The sequence below is a fragment of the Brassica rapa genome, chromosome A03 (assembly GCF_000309985.2).
Source record: "Brassica rapa cultivar Chiifu-401-42 chromosome A03, CAAS_Brap_v3.01, whole genome shotgun sequence".
Lineage (NCBI taxonomy): Eukaryota > Viridiplantae > Streptophyta > Magnoliopsida > Brassicales > Brassicaceae > Brassica > Brassica rapa.
Genome location: NC_024797.2, coordinates 15148386 through 15170745, shown reverse-complemented (window position 1 = coordinate 15170745; position 22360 = coordinate 15148386). Strand labels below are relative to the sequence as shown.

Below are 22360 nucleotides of genomic sequence, written 5' to 3'. Positions count from 1 at the left end.
TCAACAGAAAAATAATCTGTAAAATATAAAATGTTATATAGTATAAAAGAATAAAAAATTATATTGTAAATTTAAAACGTCTTGTAATTTTAAAAAAAAACTTCAAAGAGTCATCTATTAAAAATATAGAGTGTAAAATAGAGATATTTTTTACATCTGTGGATATATATAGACGATTTTTTATCCGACAATGCTACCTAATTTATGAAAGGTCATGTCTGATTATATCATTTTGAACTGTCCTATAGATTCACGTCTACTAATACTTCTTGAACCACGTGAAGATCTCATGTAAAAAAATTCTCTACTAATTTACAAAAAAAAAATTTGGTTTTGAATTGGGACTTTTGGTGTAAAATTATTAATGAACCATTAGTAAACCACTTCCACTTGTGGATATATTCTTTCTGTTTCCTATTGGATTAAAGGGGCATCCGTTTCTTGTACGGAATATTTACGTTGTTCATGCTTAATTTTGATGGAATTCAAATATGTATAGATGTTTGGTCAGCTTGTAAAAACATTTATTACACTTTAGATTTCATTTTTTTTATTACAAATGATGTAACATCTACATATTTTATATGTGGTATATATAAACTAACGTCCTTAATTTGTAAAATTGTTTTATTACTAAACTGTTAAATTAATCTTACTTTGTTATATATGTGCAACTTCTAATTTCATTCATAAAACGCTATGTTTGGTATCACGGAAAATAAAAAATTTAGTCGTGTTAATTTGCTAAATGTAGGTGTCTTACCATTGCAGACCCAAAATTAAACGCTATAGTAAATGTAAAATATCTCAAATTTTAGTCAAAAAATACTTTAAGTTAATCTAGGCTTTATACACACACAAAATATCAATTATCTTCTCTGTCACATTACAAAAAAAAAAACAATTATCTCCTATGTTACACAAAAAAATACTTTTAACTTTTGACCAGGCTTTATCATTTTTTGAGAAATTATGTATTTTTTTATATATGATCAATGAGAAAAATTAAATATAACAAATAAACAAAACTGTGTTCCAAGCCATCAAACATGCCAGATAATCATGATATACACAATAAAATTAAATAATTAGATAACTAAACTTAGAACATAGATAAAACTAAAAATAAATACATTTGAAGTATATATAGTTATATATGATTTCGCGTATCAACCACCACCACAGCTGTAGCAATAACCATGATCACCGATGCTATATTTTCCACCACCTTCGTACTCATTCAAAAATTCATTTTCCACTACAGTCGTTCTTGACAGAGCTTCACTAATGGCCATCAAGCACGCCCACCTGGAGAATAGGATGGTGATTGGTGATTGGTGATCGATCAAACATCACATATCTGAGCAGTGGTAATCAAGATAAAAAAAAGTATGTTAGTTCGATAGAGATAATGGGTTTGTAACATTAACAAAGTCGTACAAAATTTACTTACTGAACTTGGCAATCAAATAATCCATAAGATAAGTAGAAACATTAAAATGATGAATGATAAATGCATTTAAAAGAAACTCTACAACCTTTATATCTACAGAATCTATGTTCAATCCATATATATGTTTGAAGGTCTACGTTTTTCAAATGCAATTTGCTGTTAAGTTAATTCCATTAACATTTCTTATAGTAAGCTAATTCATATCAGTTGGCTCTTTACTAAAGGATAATAAGCCTAGTGTGAAACGATAAAAACTGCTGTTGCACACATGACACACCAAAAAAAATCAACTTTCAAGTGCTCTGTTTAGAGTCCATTAACCTGGAGAGGAGACTTGGTAGATTCATCTTTGAGGATTAAGAAGAAGAAGTGTGTGTTGTTTCAGAAAATCATGAGCAACTTTATCCTCTCTACACATAAAAATATAAAACCAAATTGATATTATTGCACAGAACAATATCAACATAATGTTGTTTACTAATCAAACCAATGGAAAAATCTCATTCCCAAAACAACACAAATCAAATACTTGAAGTTAGAGATTATAAGGAACAAAGGTATTTCACTTACATATAAAGGTTCACAATCGAGAGGCCTTTCTGGAATTCCACACTGGTAAACCCTACCACTGCTGCCTTCGCTGTACACTCGAAGAAAGACGTATGCCATGGTTAGCAACACAGCCACTTTGAAGATAGTGATAAACTCGAAAATCTCAAAAGAAACAACAACATAATTGACCAAACCGAAAGAAGGAAGGGAGAACAAACAAAATAGAGAAGGAAGAGCAAATTGAAAGGAGAAAACAAACGCGATCTTTGTTGCCGCAATCCGCTCTCACCCTCCTCGCCCACTTCATTGGCTTGATATCCCCTGCATATATCATCACAATTTACCAAGAATAGTTCATATATATAACATCAGAATGAGTTATATCATCACTGAGATATGTCAAACAAAATCAGATCAAACATTAAGATTATTGCTAATCTCTTAAAAGATGAGAAAATACTTACAGTGGAAGAGATGCTTAGAGGAAGTTTCAAAAGGCATAAACTCCAACACAACAGGAATCTGTGAGCGAAGGCAAACCCATCAATGGAAATGATCAAATGAACCAAATTTATGAGAGCCAAGGAGATCTAAGCATTTAAGAGAGAAAATAAGCTGATGCCTTACGCCACCGCCACCGACGCATACCTAAAGATGAATCCTTGTCCTCCCAAGTCGATAAGGAGGACTCAGAGAAGACGACGGCGCCGGAGGCAATTGCGCTGGAAGGCCTGTATGATCATCCTTCTTCCTTCTTTATCAGTTTGGTTATGTTGGCTCCATGAGATCAAGCGATCTTGGTTCAGGTCTTGTTCAAGGCACTGTAAAAGATGATGTTGTACAAAACTAAATATAACTCAATTTATCTTCTCCTTCATGAACACACTGCATAACCCAATATCCACAGCCATCAGAAACAAACAATAATAGTAGACAGAAGAATTTTCTATATACAAATGCAATAAAAATGAAGTCATATAATCAATATAGAGCACAAAATATTGTATACTCCTACCTTTCCGTTTGATTTAGCAGAGTTCATGGTTATAGCGTGATCTCTTTCTGTGGAAGTTTCCGATTTTGTCTGAATTTAGGTTTAGATGTAATGATTTATATAGGTGGAGAATGAAGGGGAGGTGGAACGAAACCATCAAAGGGGGATTGAAGAGTATCACTGATTGATCAGGGGGTCTGTTACGCCTTTTACAGTAGATGGAGACGTAGAAGACGAAGTGGAAGAGTCGTATTGATAGATGCTTAGGAGATAGGTTTTTGGCAGCTGGGCTTTACACGGGCCATGATTTAATTTTTGGAGACAACACGGAAGGTCCAATAACTCGACAAAGGTGTTGTGACATGGCAAATTAATGTCTTCTGATTGGTTGATTATTTAATCCAACGTGGACAGGCTCTCCTTTGACTATATTCCCCTTTTAGTATAGGTTAGATTCTATTTTAAATTAAAAAATAGAATGAGAAATAGAATTTTACTCTTTTTTTTTATGATCAACTATAGAATTTTATTCTAAATTTTATTTTAGAGTGAAAAATAGAACGGGGGTTAGAAATACCCATACCGTAGAAGATACCCATAGGAGGAGGCAGAGACAAAAATAAAGCAAGCAACTTTATTCTCACAATATGCCACTGGCTTTCTTTTGGGCCTACACTTTTTCGATTTCGGCTTCGCAGCATAAGTAAGGCCCAAGATAGTTTCGCCATTACATAATTGAATGAATCACCGCATAAATTAATTATGCTTTTCTAGGAGAGACAGATGCACTACGTTGAAAGTTGAAACGCTTTTATTACAATAGAAACCCCAAATCATTTTGAGATGCAACACAAAGAACAGTGTAGAAGTACATTGCAAACCAGAGATGATTAACAACTAAACAACACATAGAACAACCCAATGTACTTTAAAAGCATACAAGAAATTCACAAAATACCAAATACCATTCTTAAAATAGACTCCTCCTTAAAGAGAGTAGTAAATACATTGCAACACACAAAAGCTACATGATAAAAATAGTAAGCAAGGACATTTGAATATTTATTTTGTTTCATCATCATCCTTCAGCTCTTGCTCTTGCTCTTGAAAGGAATGGCTCTGATGACAATCGTGTGATAGAGTGCTGCTAGAGCTGCTCCAATGAATGGTCCCACCCAGAATATCCACTGCCCAACACACGATTAAATTTCAAATTTTCAAAAATCTTTTATTTCAAATAATTACCAAGAAATAAATGTTTTTAAAATGACTCACATGATCATCCCAGGAGTGGTCCTTGTTGTAGATAATTGCGGCTCCAAGGCTTCTAGCTGGGTTGATTCCGGTCCCGGTTATCGGAATTGTCGCCAGGTGTACCAAGAACACTGCAAACCCTATTGGTAGCGGTGCCAATATCTACCATTTTTTTTTCCATTTTAATAAACAAAATAAAATTAGCAATTATTAGTCGCGCAAGTACGAACCAAACACTTCTGAGCATCATCAAACCGGGGTAAACCGGAAAAGTGAGATCCCTTACCGGGACGTGTGAGTCACGGGCGCTTCTCTTGGCGTCGGTGGCGGAGAAGACCGTGTAGACGAGAACAAAGGTTCCGATGATTTCAGCACCGAGACCAGATCCCTTGGAGTAGCCAGGAGCGACAGTGTTGGCACCGCCACCGAGAGTCTGGTACGGCGTTGGCTGGAAACCCTTAACGACTCCGGCGCCACAGATGGCTCCAAGACATTGCATAATCATGTAGAAAACAGCTCTGGTCAGAGACAACTTCCTAGCCAAGAACAGACCGAACGTAACCGCAGGGTTGATGTGTCCACCTGAAACATTAAAACACACAAACATATGTTACAGAAACAACAACAAAGAATCCAAGAACCAAACTTTTCTAACAGAGTCACAGAGACATATTCCGTAGATCTAAAACCAAATTACAGAGAAACCAACACAAGAGACTTTCCGTAGGCTACAAGTAACCAGAAAATGGAGGAAATTAATTACCAGAAATTCCAGCAGTACAGTAGACGAGAGCAAAGATCATGCCACCAAAAGCCCAAGCGATGCCTTGGATTCCCACAGAGGCACACATGTTTGGTGCTCTCTTCACTCCCATTACTGTCAACACTGTGATGTAAAGGAAGAGAAAGGTAGCTATGAACTCGGCGATTCCTGCTCTCCAAAACGACCATGAGCTTAACTCTCCGGGCTCGAACAGTGGCGCAGGAGGTGGCTCCTTGTAGTCCTTGTCGCTCTGAGCTGATGTACCGATCGGCTGCCTCTCTGGGAACTTGTTAGCACCCACTCTCACATCCTCTTCTTTGCCTTCCATTTTCCTCTCTAGAAAGGTTAAAGTGTTGAGCTTTTTCTACTTCTTTCCTCTTTTGTGTGGAGGAGAGTGTGTGATGGATAGAGAGTGCATTTATAGAGAAAATAATATTAAAATGCCCTAACGTCTACAAACATTTATTTCAATTTTCTTTTATTTTATTTTATTTGACAAGACAGAAAATGAATAGTATAACAAATAGTTTTATTTTTGTCAATAATCAGTAATAACAAATAGTTAACACCACATAATTGTTGTCCAAAAAAAACACCACATTATTGTGATCGTGTATAGGCCCATTTGTTTATTTTTAAGAAATCATAGTTTGTGTGTAAAAAAAAAATCATAGTTAAATTCATAAATTGTATAGCAAACTCATACTAATCATTATTCACCACATTATCGTGATCGTTACAAGCCAAATTATTTATTTTGCTGCCTGTTTACAACAGGAAATGCTAGTTACCATACTTACATATTCTTTGTTTTGTTAATTAATGGACTGATCTCTCTATACATTTTTTGTCAACTAGTCTAGTGCCGTTCTATTGATTATTTATGATGTGATTGGGTGTAAAATTGAATAATTATGTAAGTAAAAAGTTTGGTAATTTGTATTAAATAAAGTTAATGAGGGAGGAGACCGGAGAGACCTCTGGAACATACCGACGTGCTCTGGTAAAAAGACAAAAATCTGACCTGTCTTTTCTTTTCTTCTTTCAGATATTGGGTCCACTTTGTGGACGGTAATAAATCGATAAATTTGGACGATCCCGGTAAAGCCCAGCAGTTACTATGGTAAAAAAGATATATTATAGTTGAAAAAGAAACTGACTTTTTTTTTTAACAACCAAAAAAAAAAAAGAAACTGACTATCTTATAATTATAATTGAAAAAAAAACTGACACCAACGAAATCACTTAGGGTTTGACTGTTTGTTACAAGTGGTATTATATTTTTAGAAAAATACTTCTACTTTCACTCCAGCTATTACATACCAATCAAGTTAAAAACTTTCTAACTATCTTTTCGTTAGTAACTGTTTAATCAGAGTAAAATTAGTTATGAAAAACTGGTGTTACACTGGAAGTGACAACTTTTTTTTCGTTTTTTAACATAAGTCGTTTTACAGGTATGCACGTAGATTAAAAAAACCATTAATTTCTTATATTTTCTGAACAAAACCATCATTAATTATTTACCTAACCACAATTTAACCAATAGAAAAATAGAAGATATATTACCATTGGTCATACAACATTAATTATTAATAAATTTTACATAGCAAACCGAAAACGACATATAATTTGAAACAAAAAATTTTCTCTAAAACGACTTATATTAAAAAACGGAGGGAGTACTATTTTACTCCACTAGTGTTCCTCTCAATTTCTTTATATTAATTACTTCCAATTACTGTTGTAGTTACCAATCACGCTCCTATTGGACCGTTGGAGAAAAAACTGGCAGCTTTATGAAGATTCAGATTTTTTCGATACTCGTATACCATATAGGCATATACTTTTCATAATTTTTAAAAAGTTCTTTGTACACTATATTCATTATATTAAAATAAATTTTAAAATAACTAAATATTATATTTTTAATTATATAATTAAAAAAATTATTTGATTAATATTTAATTATGTAATTTTTGTTTTTAACTTTTTATTAAAATACTTTTTCAGATAATAATACAATATATATATATATATATATATAGAAATTATCTCTCTTGTTCTTCGCCTGCCCTTACTCCTTTACGGTATGGATCGAGCTAGTAGGTTTCCTATTGGGCTCTCGTGTGAACCCCGACTGGGCTATCACCGTCGCATCGATCATGTCCCCTCGCCGGAGGGAGATTGATACATGTCTCCTGAAGCTTGCTCTCCAAGCTAGTATCTATAGTCTCTGGCGCGAGAGGAACATCAGACGCCACCAGGGAAATCCCCTTAGCGCAGCCCAAATGGTCCGATATATCGACAAGACCATTAGGAACAGGATCTCCTCCCTACGAAAGCGGAAACCAAGCTTCTACAGCGACATGATGCAGAGATGGCTAGCTCGGACCTCTTCTCAGCAATCGTAACTTATTTTTTTTTCTGCAAAAATTTGTGTTTGTTTCTCTGAAAGCATAAACCTCAGTGGCCTGTAATTTTTTCTTTTGTTGATAATCAATTTAAAATTTCAACAAAAAAAAAAAGAAATTATCTCTCTTTTTTTAAATTATATTTTTAGATTTTGGATAATTCAATATTCTATTTTTAATTATAATTAAGAATTTTATTTGATTAATATTTAGTTATATAATTCATGTTTTTAACTTTTTACCAAAACATTTTTTCAGATAACAATACAATATATACAAAAATTATCTCTTTTTTAAATTATAGTTTCAGATTTTGGATAATTCTTACTATTATTAATTTTTATCAATTATCTAATCAAATAAATTAAAATTTCGTTTTTATTTTTTAAATTTAGTTATATATTTTATTTGATTAATATTTAGTTATATAATTCATGTTTTTAACTTTTTACTAAAAGATTTTTTGAGATAACACTACAATGTATACATAAATTATCTCTCTTTTTAAATTATATTTTCAGGATAATTCTTATTATTATTAATTTTAATCAATTATCTAATTAAATAAATTAAAATTTCATTTTTATTTAGTTATACATTTTATTCATTAAGGGTATAAACGTTATTAACCACTCTAACTTTTAACGTGAGTGCTCGATTCCAAAAATTTACTTCGCAAATAATAGTATAGACTTCCCATATCAAACACATCAGCTACCCCTTCCAAAATATTATTATAGTAATAACTAAAAAGGTTACAAAAATCACATGTTTTTTTGTGATCTAAGGATTAGATCTAAACAAAGAAAAACACAAGAGTTCAATACACAACTTAGGTGATAACCGCGCATTCGCGGATTGTGTTTTTTATAATAATTTTTGTTTATATTTTAACATTTTGCAACACTATAATCTTTATTAATTGTAAAATAACGAATACAAATGTTGGTCTCTAAAATACATTATCAAGAGTTAAAGCATTATAACTCATTTTAATTATTTTTAAGATTTCATATGCACAAAAAAAAATTAAATTTTACGGCTAACACAAATTAAAATGACGAAAAGGGATTAAGTTTTTTGCTCTCGATTTTTTTACTATTGACTTTAGAGCTGAGCATTTTACCTGATAACCGAATTCGAACCCGAACCCAAACCTAATCCGAAAAACCTGAACCAAAGTAGGAATGATACCCAAATGTGTATGGAATTAGAAGAGATTAGATATCTGAATCTGAAGGAGTAATATCAAAATCCGAATGGATATCCAAATAGTAATTACTATCAGGCTGATTACTATATATCTGTATTTATTTATCATAGGTTAACTAGTGTTGTGAAAAAGACACCATTGTGGAAAGTTAATGAGACGTATTCTTTTTTGTAACGCAACCACAATGCACAGTCAGCTACCGTCCAGCCAACATATTTTTGGCAGAAGATAAAACTAAACCCGTTGAACATGTGTTATGTTTTATTGGGACGGTCCCGACCAAAGTTTCATGTCAATATGACATGACATATCACCCCTTCATTAAATTATAATGATTATGTTAATAAAATCCTACTATATAAAAGGAGCTAAATCATTGCTTCCTAAGCCTATCCACATGTGCATAAATATTCATGACCAACCAATATACCAGGTCATCACGAAGTAGGCTTGCAATTAAAAAAAAAATTCAACAATTCGCAGCCCATTAGACCCATCTCCTAGCCCATTCCCGAGTCACTCTCTCATAAGTATAATCCCGTGTTCTAAACATCCCGTGTTAAATTTTTTAAAACACTAATATCTTAGAAATAGTTTAGAAAATATGTTTATATAAATGTTTTTTTCTTGAATAATATTTAATTAATTTTTTTTGTATCTTTTTAACTTTTATAATAAAAATATTGTTTTCAGATAACAACAAAATATATATAAGAATTATCTTATTTTTAAATTTTTTTTATAATTTTTTATATTATTTTAGAATCAAATATTTAATATAACATATAACATATAAATTTTATATGATTAAAAAAATTTTTTTTTAATTATATATAAAATTCATTAAGGGTATTGTTTTAATTAACACATTAGCGAATCAGTTAGAAATTAATAATAAATCAATAACCTATCTAAAAGTCTAAAACCTAATAAAATATGACAAATAAGAAAAACAACTAAATTTTAATATAAAGTAGAAATTTAATATTATTAAAATAAAATTCATTTTTTAATATATATATAAAATATTAATTAAGGGTATTTTTTAAATTAATAAATTAGTGACTTAGCTAAAAATAAATAATAAATCAATAATTTAGCTAAAACCTAATAAAAACATGACAAATAAGCAAATTTACTAAAATTATGGATAATATAAACTATGATTGATTCTTTAATACAAAATTAAAATAAGAGTTTTGTTAAATAAAACATAAATTTGCCGTATCAGTGTTACAAAAAAAAAATCATTAATAGTGTCGTAGGAATTATGTCTTTCTCATTATCGAATAAAATTGAAGCAGAGTGTTGGAGGATAGATCAACGTACTGATGAGATTATGGAGATTGATATGGGAGTTGAGGTAACGGACACAATTGTTCCTCCGTAAAGAAATGCTCCTGCTAGACATCCTGGATAAATGAAAGAGACATATTTGGACTTGGCTTTGTGTTAATGGATGGTGATTTTTCAATGCTGTTTGGAGCAAGGGCCGATATACACGCACCAAATCACCACTGCAAGCGGAAGCTGAAGGTTTACTATGGGCAATGCAAGTGATACTGAAGTTTGGACACAGAGAGATGGTCTTTCAATCAACTGTGAACAACTGGTTATATTCATTCAAAAGGAGGAAGATTAGCCTGCATTGGACTCAGAACTCGACGAAATACAGGCTGTATCCAAAGAATTTTTTAAACTTTCTATTGCTTATATTCCTAAATCTTTAAAATTCCGTACGAATAGCGTAGCAAAAGGTGTCCGATCACGCGCATCTTGATCAGCTTTTGTAAACCCTTTTGCACCAAGTTGGCTAGCCCCACAAGCTAGCATGAGGGTGCCAAAAAAGAGAATAAAATTGAAAGTGAAACTAAATATCTCAATGAACAAATTTATCAGAAATCCATATTTATGTGGATGTCTATATGGGACAAACATTTTTTAAGACAATTATAGAATATAGTCACGAAAATCAATCCTAAAATATATAATTTAAAAAAACTATTTAAACTAACCATCAAAATTTTCAATATTACACCAAATAAGAATATAAAGACCAACTATATTCTCTTCGTGTATAATGTGTTGTAGTAAGATTCAAAAAAATTAACTTACTTTACAGTAAGGAAAAATTAGATTTTTAATTCCAAATTTACAGTAAAAATATAACATTTTATGAAACTAAACAATTGACATAATAGTACAAAAATATGAAAAAAATTCAAAATACTATCCGCGCGTAGCGCGGACAAGGACCTAGTGGGATTAATAAGTAATAATTTCTTAATAATTGATTTTAGCAATCTGTTTTTCTTTTGTAGACCAGGTTACATAATACATACTATTTAGAAATTTTGGTGTTAAACTGATTTTTATTGAATGGTGAAAGGCTTAATAGATAGCATATGATTACATGCTACATGCTGAAAAAACAAAATGCTACATGCTGAGAAAATTTGGAGAATATATTAAATTTTTGTAAGTGCAAGTATTGTAGAATATAATGCAGCAAGTATCGCATATCTTGATTTTTCTTGTTCCAGCTCCATATTGATACTTTCTCAATTGTTCATCAATAATTAGCAGTGGTAAGTTAAGAATATAAATATTCAACCAGTTAATAAATAAACATGTGATATGTAAAGGGCAATTGTCAATAATATCACCTTTTGAAGTTTATGTCTCAAAAATAACACTAGAAGGAGAAAGTCACAAAAATGACATTCATTAAAGGGTAAAATATCCCTAATACTCTTGGTTTAAAATTAAATAAATAAATAAAATTAAAATAAAAAAATAAAAATAAAAGAAATTTTTTTTATAGTTTCAGATTATATGTTTTCAGATTCGAAATTTTTCTATTTTTTTTTTGAATTTTTTTTTTGAATTTTTTTTATTTTTTTTCAAATTTTTTTTATAATTTAAAAATACTTTTTGAAACTGTTTTTAAAATTTTTATTTTTTATTTTAGTATTTATTTTTTATAAAATTTTAAACCCTAATTCCAAAACCCCATCCCTTAACTCTAAACCCTAAGGTTTGGATTAATTAACCCAAGGGGTATAAGTGTATATTTACCTCTTTAATGAAACCTATTTTTGTGACTTTGAGCCTTGAGTGCTACTTTGGGAACAAAAACTTGGTTTAGTGCTATTCTAGTCTTTTTCTCATATGTAAATGACAATTAGAATACAAGAAAAACTATACTTTTGTAAATTTTGAATATAAACTATGAAATTTTAAACTTTATCTTTCATATCGTCTTAAATAATACATACATAGTATATATAGTGAACAAAATGTATTTGTCAATACTAATATTTTCTAAAGATCGCATTTACTTTCCCGATTCTCTTACGTTTACGATTGACCATGTTAGTTCGAGCCTTCAATTTTAGTGAACCTATTTTCAGGCCTTTATGATTTTGTATTGGATTCTTGGAGCGAGTCTGGAGTAGGGCCGGGTGAAACCTGCCTCAACATTCAGATTCTCTACTTTGAGGCGTAAAATCTCAATTTCAATCAATATCAGATGTTTACTCTATGCCTCTTGTCTATATTGTTGAACAGCTTTCTCGATCATGGAGTTTAAAAGGATGCCAAGATCAACACAACCTCTATGTCTCGTTAGCTTAATAATTTTCCCAATGGGGACCATACATTGAACCAAAAAGAGTGATTGATCCACTCCCAATCTCTATATTTGTAAGTAGAACCAGTCATGGATAAAATCAAATGAAACATTCGCTTCAAGTGGCCATTCTTTTTTTTTAAATTACATAGACGTATTCCCTCAAATTTGTAAAAAATGATTATTGAAATCTTACTCAGTCGCAAACAGCTTCAAATTTCCAGGGTCGGCCTTGCATATTTCCAGGGACGGCCTTACATATAAGTTGTTGAGTATGGATTCTATGTTTCACAACCCTTTGCCATATCCGCGAGTCCAACTAATTAAAAGTCACGCACTCTACCACTGGGTTAAGACATCTTTTATGCTTAGGGAATTTATGGTACATTATCAGGTTTGAGGATAAAATCAGTGTGTATCGCTTCCTCCAATGCCATTAGATGATCACTGAGTAAATCTACTCTATTGATTATTGGATGATTTCCCTTTTTCTAGTATCTGCCATATTTTCTTCTATTTGCTACTGTCCAAAATATATATACATTATTAGAGCATCAGCATTGGTAGTTCTTATCCAAAACTCTCAAAATATTATTCTAATTATATAATATTTTTTTGTTTGTTTTTGTTTTTATGAACCAATCAAAATGAGACAAAGAAGAGGCGTGGCGGTGCAAGGAGTTGTGGCAGAGTCGGTGAAGAAGTTGCGGTAGCAGCGGTGAAGGAGTTGCGGCAGTGATGGTGCAAGGAGTTGGGGCAGATGCGATGAAGGAGTTGCGGCAGTGGTGGTGAAAGATGTGCGAACAGTGGTGGTGCAAGGATTTGCGGCCGTTGCGATGGAACCATGAGTTTCACGGTGGTTCTTTTGCATAAGAAAACAAATATGAAAGGAAAAGAGAGAAAGACTAGGAAAAAGAAAAGGAAATATATGAAATTAAAGAGATAGTGATGACACTTTTTCTCCACCATTTGTTTGATATATATATTAAATTAAAGACGATTAATAAAAAAAATAGTTTTATGCTAAAACATAACCATTTTGTCCAGAATATTTTTCAATTACACGTTTAGTTTGATCAAATTAAAACAAAAAAAATTATATATATATTGTCGATTGCAAAACTGTATATATAGTTAGATCGATAAATCTATTTAATTACTAAACCATAAAAATTATTTATATGTCTGTATTTTTTTAAGATTGGAGACGATAATTCATATTCTAAAGGTCATTTTCTTTAAAAAAAATCAGTTGTAAATTAAATTACTTTTTACATAAAAATTTGAATGAACTAGATAAAAGATATTTTGATATATCTAAATTTTAATTAACTTTTATTCATGTAGCTTACTTTCTTGAATATTTTTTTCAGTTATGGAAATGAAATAATATTAGTACATATAATTTTATTTTGTTCATAATAAATAAAACAAAACAAAATTTTTATTTACCTACCATAATATATTTGCGCGGTTCATTGTATATTTAAGGTATATTTAAATTCATATGAAATCAAAACTTAATTTAAAATTATAGAAAATAATATAACCTCCATTAGTACACTTTAGTATAGATTCAATTTTTTTTTGTAAAATGAAACAACATGAAGACCATTTAAAACGCTCACAGTATATCAATACCACAATATTTTAATACATAGACAACTATTATTATTTTTTTGGAAAACATAAACAAGTTTTGTAAACAAAAAAATATATTTTATTACATATAATCTCTCCTGACCTATAACTTTTTAAAAGACAAAAGATCATTATCGTACACATTTCTTGCAAATGAAATCTTAAAACACAAACTAAAAAATTATACAAAAAATAATAATTTAGATTACAAGTAAAGTATTATACTGCCGGTAGGACGGACTGATCCTAGTATATATATATAATGAAGTATTCAAGATGCATAATTATTATGTCTACATGTAAATGATAAGAATTTGTATCCCAGTCAAAATAATTGTTTATTGTTTATTTATTATAGTTAATTTAACTGTTTTCCATAATGAATTAGATATCTGATTTGTAGTTTAAGTGGTATTAAGATATTATATCTAGATAGTTGCAAAACTATACCTATTAGTGAAAATCTGAGACGAATAAGCCGGATAACACATTGGTGATATTAGATAAATTTAAATTTTGAAAATAACACATTGGTGATATTTTGGATTTTGAAAATGATACTTGGATAATTATTCACATGGGGTGGTTTTGTTTGAAAGACCATGCACTGCATGTCCAAAATATAAATGCTAACCTAATTTATATAAGACTGTAATAAATGTTAGTTAAGTTATAATCTTGATTAAGTTATATATTTATACACACTGATTGGCAAAAACAAATTACTTGCGTGTGTTTATACAGATTAGATAGTATGTGTATTCGGGAAATAATGCTCCACCATGAAAAAATCGCCTTTGTCAGGTCACTGACTTCCTTAGTGGGAGCAAGTTAATCAGTTAATGTCCATATACTATTATATCGTCGGTCGATAAGTACCAACCTAAAAAAACAATGTACCATGTTTGTAGCATTCTATTATCTATAATTCTATACTATAAATACGTTTGTGCGCGTGCGCCTTGCCATGTGGTCTACTGATTGGTAAATGTGAGTGTTTTTACGTATAAACACACATACACTGATACGTGGTAATATACATATACATACACATATTACATAGAGTATTGTCCCTGACTGAATTAAGCTGCCTTAAGGAGACTCAATGGAACTAACCGATCATGGTCAAAATCTACTCGATTACGTTTCTTTTTAAACGTATGGTTTCGACTTTTGTTAGGCGATAGATGAAATCAAGACAACGTGAGCTAATTAATTCTGTCGGCAATTAATACTCGATAAATTAATTAATTTATCTGTTTTAAATTAGACCGGTTTAAAATTTGACACAAATCGATAAAATAATAATATAATATTTTTTAAAAAATTCTATATAAATATATGATCGCATTAAAATTATAAATTAATAATTTATATGTATACATATTTTATATAAGTAACAACCTATTATATTGTTTGTTATATATTCACAATAGAATTATCTTTATATGTTTGATGGGATTTAGTAATATTATATTTAAAACCATATTTAAATTCTATGCAATATATATTATATACACCAAATAGTATAATACATTTAATATAAATGTCAAATTAAAAAAATAACAATTAATGTTTGTACACTAAAATCAAACATTTTTCTTATTTTAAAACAAATATCTTTTAAAATAAAAAATCTAAATAAAGAAACTTTTATAAATTAATATCTATAAAAATTAATAAAATTTTAAAGTTTCAACTTTTTTAATTTATAGAAGTTCTATCGTAGTATGTATGACTAGGGGTGTCAAAATGGATCAAATGGGTCAACCCAACCCAAAACCCAAATGGGTTTACGGTTAATGGGTCATGGGTCAACCCAACCCATTTATTAAATAGGTTGGGTTGACCCATGACCCATTAAATTAAATAGGTTAGATTGGTTAATGGTTGACCCATCGATCCAACATCTTTATAATAAATTATTTTTAAGTTAAGACCAAGTTGATCAAAATGATAAAATGTTTTTTGTGGTTTAGGCGAAAAATAGCATTTTTGCGGGAAAGTGAGTTTTCCCAGTTTTGGCGGGAAAATGCGGTTTTTGCGGTTTTGGCGGAAAAATGCGTTTTTGCGGTTTTGGCGGGAACACACGTTTCTTGCGGTTTTGGCGGGAAAATGCGTTTTTGCGGTTTTGGCGGGAAAATGCGTTTTTGCGGTTTTGGCGGGAAAATGAGTTTTTGCGGTTTTGGCGGGAAAATGTGTTTTTGCGGGAAAATTGGTTTTTCAGTTTTGGCGGAAAATTGTGTTTTTGCGGGAAAACGAGTTTTGCAGTTTTAGCGGGAAAACTTGTTTTGTAGTTTTGGCGGGAAAACACGTTTTGGCGAGAAACGCATTTTACCACCGAATAAATGATTGGACTTTAGAGAAACTCATGATTTTTCAATTTTATCAAACCTTAGAACTGAGTTTACTCATGTTTTTTTTTAATTGAAAAAAAAATAGGTCAGAATTAACCCAACCCAATAAACCCATTAACTTGTTAACCCATTAACTTGTTAACCCGTTAACCTGTTAACCCATTAACCTTTTAACCCATTAATCCATTGGATCAAAAATAAACAGTTCATTTCGGTTACTGGGTCAAATTGGGTTGGATCAACCCACGGGTCATGACCCATTTTGACACCCCTATGTATGACTCTGACTGAATTAAGTTGTAAGACTTTATCAGCAAACCTTAATAGAGATGATTAAAAAAAACTACTTATTTTATGAGAATGGCATACATACTACAATATAATGGCGTTGGTTGAAAGATGATATTGTAGTAATCATCCCAAAAGAATGGCGTGTTCTCCATTTCCATAAGCAGCCACGCGAGACCATCAATGACGACGCCCAATTTTCTTTTTCCAACTTTTTATTTTCTAATTGTTACAGTCAATGTTTTAAAAATTGGTAGGCGTAACTAGGCGTTTTATAGAAGATCAGCGACTAAGCAAATTATACGGGATTTAGTGGAGACCTAAACGTTAACAAATTATATATTTATTTTATATGTTTTATACATTTATGACTTATTTTAGTTTTTAAATTTAATCATAAAATTATTATGATGAATTTCAAAATTATATATACAAAACATAAGAAATTAGATAAATTTATAGATTTGTAATAATATTATTTCTTAATTTAAAATATTTAAACAAATTTAGATCGATTTAAATAATTTTTAACCGATTTAGAATAATTTAAATCAATTTAAGTCGGAAAATCGTTTCGGATAGTACACATGCTTAAATATGACTAGACTGATTTTTAGAACCTTGGTTACTGTATCCTCTAACTTTTTTACTTTGATCAATTCAAGCCGATTTTTGCCTGTCTCTCTTCTCCACAGAATCTATTTCACTGCCATTACTTCTCAAATTCAGAGCTCTAAGAAAGAGAGAAATGAGGGATCAATTATTTACTGACCAGTGACCAGGCTAATGATGAAGGCACTTGAAAAACTCTGAGAACACTTTTCTTCTATCTAAAGCTTCTGCCTCTCTCTCTATAGAGATGGGCCCATCCAAAATCTGTTCTTTTTTTTTTGTCCAACTGTGTAGCTTTTTCTTCTGTGGAGGGAGCTTAATGCCACATGACGTTGTTGGGTTGTAAAATTCGAATAAAGCTTCCACCTTTCTCTCTCACACACACTTTTTCTTTTGCCTTTTGCCCAATAGAGAGAATCCTCTCTCCATGAAGACTAATGCTTTTGTCGGTTCATCGATAGATAAGACACTCAATTGAATATTTCTCTTTGTTTTGTCAAAAGATGCCCACTAATAAGAGCTAAATATCTTTTTTTTTCTTAATGCATGAACAGTATTATAAAGTTCATTTTTTGTTTGGTTGAACCAACTTTCCCAAAATTGAATACTATCTTTTGTTTTGGGTTGTTGATCAACTCTGGAAAATTAAAAGCTTCGATTTTCTGATTCATCATCAAAGCTTTTCCACCTTGGTATGATTAAGGAAGCTTGGTTTCCGGACAAAACCTGGAAAAGTTGTCAGATCAACAATGTAGTTGGAGATTAAAGCGTCAAGATATGCCAGCTCTTGTCCTTTCTCTCTCTCTCTCTCTCACTTATGAAGTTTTATAAGCTTGAGAAAACTGATATAGAGACCATTCGCTTTTAGTGTTTAACCTATCTCTCTCTCGCCTTGCCTTGAAAGATATCCCAAATATTTTCTTCTTTCTCTTTTTTTTTTTATTCTTCACAACCGTTTTGTCCGGCGATCAAAACTAGTCCAGGCCATGCTGTTAAGATAAACCCTGTCTGAATCTTGGCATCAAATAAACGTTTTGGAGCTAGTTTGAGGATTACTTCTGCTTTGCAACTTGGGAGACTTTTTGTTTATGGCTGTTGCCCTCCAGAGAAGTTTGGAATTTAAGAAGTTCAGAAGAATCTAAGGTACTTTTTACTCTGTAGTCTCTTCTGAAAGGGAAAGGTATCTGATCTTGCTCCATAAGTCATGTGACTAGTTTCTCTATATCATCATCATCATGCTTTCCTTTCGTCACAATTGATATTTGCCTAATCAAACCAGTAGAGTGTAAAAGAAAGTTTGATTTGGATTGTAGAAAGTGGTTAGATGATCCTTTACTTCTTATGTTAATTTATTCCTCAAGAATTCCATTAGAGTGTTTCACAAGGATAATATTCAGTTGTGGAATTTTTTGGGCCTTGTTATTGTTTTGTTTGTTTCTCAAGGATCTGAGATTGTTTAAAAAGTACATAAGTACAATTTACAAGACTTGTTATTTTCTAGATATATGAACTCCATATGTTACCACCCTTCTGTGTGGTGTTTCCTGTCTTATTTGTTGCTGCTGCTTAATAGTTTTCTTGTTGTTTCTTCTTTTTAGCAGCTTATCCTAATTGATTAAGAAAAGAGCATTAAAAAAAACTGAATAAAAACCACAAGAAAGCCATGGCCAAGAAGAAAACTCGACGTCGTGCAGATGCTGGACAGGAGAGGGATCATTTAGGCTGCATGTGGGGATTTATGAATATGTTTACTTTCCGCCATGGACCACTCTCTCACAAGCTCCTTTTCGAACCAAAGCATGGTAGTTCTATTATTACCCAACTGCATTTTCTTTTTCTTTTTTTGGTTTTTCATTACATTCGAAAGAGTTTTTTTTTTGGTTAACAGTTGTGTTAATTGTTCCATCAGCTGCTGGAAGTCCTAGGAACAATGAACTTGACAAGTCCAAATGCCGTGACAAAGGATCTGAAGAAACCCATGTAAGCTTTTAACCTTATTATTATAAAACATCCTTAAAACTTTTTTTTTTGTTTCTTTTGGTCTTGTTGAGAGTGTCTTGTGGATTAATCGAAGTTGCTCCTTAAACTGTTAAAAAGGTTGGTGAAGAAGGCAATGTCACGATCACGATTATAAAGCCAAGTGTGAAGAAACTCATAGCAGAAGAGTTGCTCATCGACAAGGAAATCAAGAAGCAGAGGGAGGAGAATGCTGAAACAGGACAGTTGTCAGACTCTGAACTCGAAGGAAGAAGAAGGAAAAACCATAGGAGAAAAAACAAGACCCGCAAGAACAGCTGCGGTGATTTTAGCCATATTTTAAACACAGCTGCTGAAAGTGAAGAGCCTAAAGTTAATCGCAGAGCTAAGAAGGGCTCTGAGAGAAGTCTTGACATTGATAATATGGTCGAAGAGTTCTGTGCAGAGTTACATCGCAGAAGCCGTGCAAAGAATGGGATGCTGAACCACAAACACGGCCAAGAAGATTATAAAGAAAAGCTGAGGGAGTTGGTCAAGTTTTTAATCAGTCAGAAGCTTTTACATGGAGAAAATAGTGAAATAATCCTTACATCCAAGGACTTGATGGAAGTGTTTCAGATTCTTGGATCAGATGAGGATTTGTTTCTCAAACTTCTGCAAGATCCAGAGATATTTGTGCCTCAAAGCCAGAAAGGAGAAGAAAGCTTGAGCTTGTTTGAGAGAACACAAGAAGGAGAGAAAGAAGCTTCAGACCGTATTTTCATACTGAAGCCAAGATCAGCAAGCTTTTCAAGTTTGTCACCTGAGTCTCATTTGATGAGAAACAAAATAGAGAAGGAGAGAAACAGCAGTTCACATTTCTTTCTTTCAGAGATCAAGAGGAAGCTGAAACAAGCAATCAGAAAGGAGCAGCGTGAGAGAGGGTTTCCTAAAATTAATGTGCCATCTAAAGATCATTTCTTTTTCGAGCGGATGGCAAAGCCTTCATCAAAATCTCAGAAGAACAATGAAGACGATAGAATGCAAAGGGTGTCTAACATTTATGCAGAGGCCAAGAAACATCTCTCTGAGATGTTAATGTTAAACAATGGAGATGTAGATTCAAACTCAACGACCAGACAGTTTCAAAACAGCAGCCTGGGAAATATTCTCTCCCTTCCTGACTACTTGTCTCCTCTAAGCAGCCCATGGGAAAAGAGCTCACCTTCACACAGGAAGTCTGCTTCTGCTGATTTCATCAATGCTGTGCACATCAGCAAGAGAGAAACTCATGTGAGCCTACCAAACCATGCAATGAAAAATGCTGATATAAGCAAGGAACCTGACAATTCTATCCAACCAACAGAAACTGAACCTACTGATAAAAGTGTTGACATTGAGGATGGAACTGCTAACACTGCAGGTAAATATTATTACTGTCCTATTGTAAGCCTCTTTGTTTACTCTTTTTTTCAAGAATAGAGTTAATTAATCTAATAACCAGCCAATCTTCCAGGTTCTACAGATGATGTAATGATTATTAATGAGATAGATATAGTTCCAGAGGAAGCAATCCCTACTTTGGTTGGTGACTTACCCAAAGCTGAAGCTCATAATGCACAGAGAGATAGTATAATCTCAAAACAGGCAAGTCATTTTTGATTAATCAGCACTATAATATATTATCTTCTTCTTCTTCTTTTTAATGGACTTTGAATTGAAGAAATTGCTGCTTTGTTTCTTGTACAGGCTTCTGATGAAGAGAGACAACCACCAGTGTCTTCCTCTGTGGAATCACCATCTCACTGTTTAGCTAAAAGTGAGGAGGAGTGCAAATCACATGTTCCGGAATGGTCAAGCCCAATATCAGTTCTTGAGCCACTCTTCATTGAAGATGATATAAGCCCACCAAAAATGCGATCTCAGTCTGGTATGTTAAAAAAACATGATCCCATCTCATCCATCTACTACTGAACTTGGATTCTAGTAATTAATTAGCAAACATTGACTCAGATGAAGAAGAAGCACAAGTGCAACCATGGTGTATCCACTTCGATGATAAAGAATATTCTGTCAGAACCATCACAAGTGACAAAGAAGTGGTGTTCAAGTATGTAAGATCTGTCTTGGACGCTGTTGTGTCGGATTTTGAAGAGCTCTATCTCAAGGCACAATTCTCTGACCAGCTTCTTGAACCGGCACTGATCAGCAACATACCATTCTCTCCAAACCAGCTTTGTCATGACCATGAGCTCCTCTTTGACTGCATCAACGAAGTAATCATGGAGCTCTGCTGTTGCCCTCCATGGGCTTCGTTTGTTGCACCAAGAACCCGAGTCTTCTCTACCGTCAAAAGCATCGTTCACGAGGTTCAAGAAGTGGTCTACTGGCATCTCTTGCCTTTGCCACTCCCTCACGCGCTGGATCAAATAGTTAGGAAAGATTTGGCTAAATCTGGAAACTGGTTAGACATCAGATGTGACATTGACTGCATTGGCTTTGAAACTAGTGAACTGATTCTCGAGGAATTACTTGAAGAGCTCGCTCTGAACTGCCTCAACAACAGTGAGCACTCTCTGGTTCCAGCTGAGTTGAAGACTGATGAGAGCATCCTTGTTTTATAAAAAGGTCATGAAAAGTGAAAACTCTCACCATTGTTAACTTTCATTAGCGTAGAACCATGTAGATACATTGTATTACTTAATAACTCTCTCATAGAGCTGAGACGGCTGAGAGAGAGAGAGAGAGAGAAGAGATCCTTTTACGATCAGCCTGGAGACTGTTTGTGGTGGGGCCATTATAGAATCACTTTCAAAGACAGGACCATTGCCATTGGTCTCTTCTTCTTTTAAGGTATATAATATATCTATAATATATTTATTTGTAATTTGAGTGTTTGTGTGTTTGTATGTTGAGATGCAGATAGATGTGGTAGTGTTTCGTTCTCGTTGATTTATTTGTGTGTAATATTTTCAGAAGTTGACATAACAAGGTATCATTGATTAAGAGTGTGATCTGGGCGGTGACAATTTTCGAGTCCTTTTCTTTATTTATGAAAATTAGAAATATATACACAACACAAGATCGGTGAATTGATAGAAAGAGTAATTAAAAGTTGAGATTGGTTGGACGATACGTAGAGTTTTTAGCAAAGAGAAAGAAACAGGCATGACAAAAACCTGTAGAGATTTTACTCAATATGAAGAAATGAAGGATCATGATATATATATGT

At 32.4% G+C, this 22360-nt stretch overlaps 2 protein-coding genes and 1 long non-coding RNA gene across 12 annotated transcripts; 1 reads left to right on the top strand and 2 right to left on the bottom strand.

Moving 5' to 3' along the window:
* Positions 1-3792: 3792 nt before the first annotated feature.
* LOC103858873 (probable aquaporin PIP1-4) lies at positions 3793-5344 on the bottom strand. The gene is made up of 4 exons (XM_009136314.3): positions 5017-5344; positions 4540-4835; positions 4275-4415; positions 3793-4186 (listed from the first exon to the last, which is right to left on the bottom strand). Exons 1-4 carry the CDS (start codon positions 5342-5344, stop codon positions 4085-4087), a joined length of 867 nt encoding a protein of 288 aa, XP_009134562.1. The 3' UTR covers positions 3793-4084.
* A 6577-nt stretch (positions 5345-11921) lies between these two features.
* On the bottom strand, positions 11922-17069 carry LOC117132385. Its single transcript, XR_004455962.1, has 2 exons — positions 16542-17069; positions 11922-15653 (listed from the first exon to the last, which is right to left on the bottom strand). It is a non-coding gene; the product is annotated as an uncharacterized LOC117132385 (long non-coding RNA).
* A 115-nt stretch (positions 17070-17184) lies between these two features.
* LOC103858871 lies at positions 17185-22134 on the top strand. 10 transcript variants are annotated; one of them, XM_009136306.3, is made up of 7 exons: positions 17185-18315; positions 18774-18974; positions 19061-19152; positions 19270-20551; positions 20633-20775; positions 20878-21058; positions 21142-22134. In XM_009136306.3, the coding sequence occupies exons 2-7, from the start codon at positions 18836-18838 to the stop codon at positions 21750-21752; spliced, it is 2448 nt and encodes an 815-aa protein (XP_009134554.1). In that variant the 5' UTR covers positions 17185-18315; positions 18774-18835; the 3' UTR covers positions 21753-22134. The 10 variants fall into 10 exon arrangements, with proteins under 10 accessions (XP_009134554.1, XP_009134553.1, XP_009134557.1 ...); XM_009136305.3 differs by having other exon boundaries at positions 18771-18974; XM_009136309.3 differs by having other exon boundaries at positions 17189-18315; positions 18771-18974; positions 19082-19152.
* Positions 22135-22360: the final 226 nt, after the last annotated feature.

What these genes read in the sequence shown, in the direction of transcription:
- LOC103858873 (XM_009136314.3), bottom strand. Translation starts at nt 5,344, where the DNA reads ATGGAAGGCAAAGAAGAGGATGTGAGAGTGGGTGCTAACAAGTTCCCA. An exon ending in CTGTACTGCTGGAATTTCTG is followed by an intron (nt 4,836 to 5,016) that starts GTAATTAATTTC and finishes TTAATGTTTCAG; the next exon opens with GTGGACACATCAACCCTGCG. An exon ending in ACCACTCCTGGGATGATCAT is followed by an intron (nt 4,187 to 4,274) that starts GTGAGTCATTTT and finishes TGTGTTGGGCAG; the next exon opens with TGGATATTCTGGGTGGGACC.
- LOC103858871 (XM_009136306.3), top strand. Translation starts at nt 18,836, where the DNA reads ATGGCCAAGAAGAAAACTCGACGTCGTGCAGATGCTGGACAGGAGAGG. An exon ending in TGGAACTGCTAACACTGCAG is followed by an intron (nt 20,552 to 20,632) that starts GTAAATATTATT and finishes TCTAATAACCAG; the next exon opens with CCAATCTTCCAGGTTCTACA. An exon ending in ATAGTATAATCTCAAAACAG is followed by an intron (nt 20,776 to 20,877) that starts GCAAGTCATTTT and finishes TTTCTTGTACAG; the next exon opens with GCTTCTGATGAAGAGAGACA.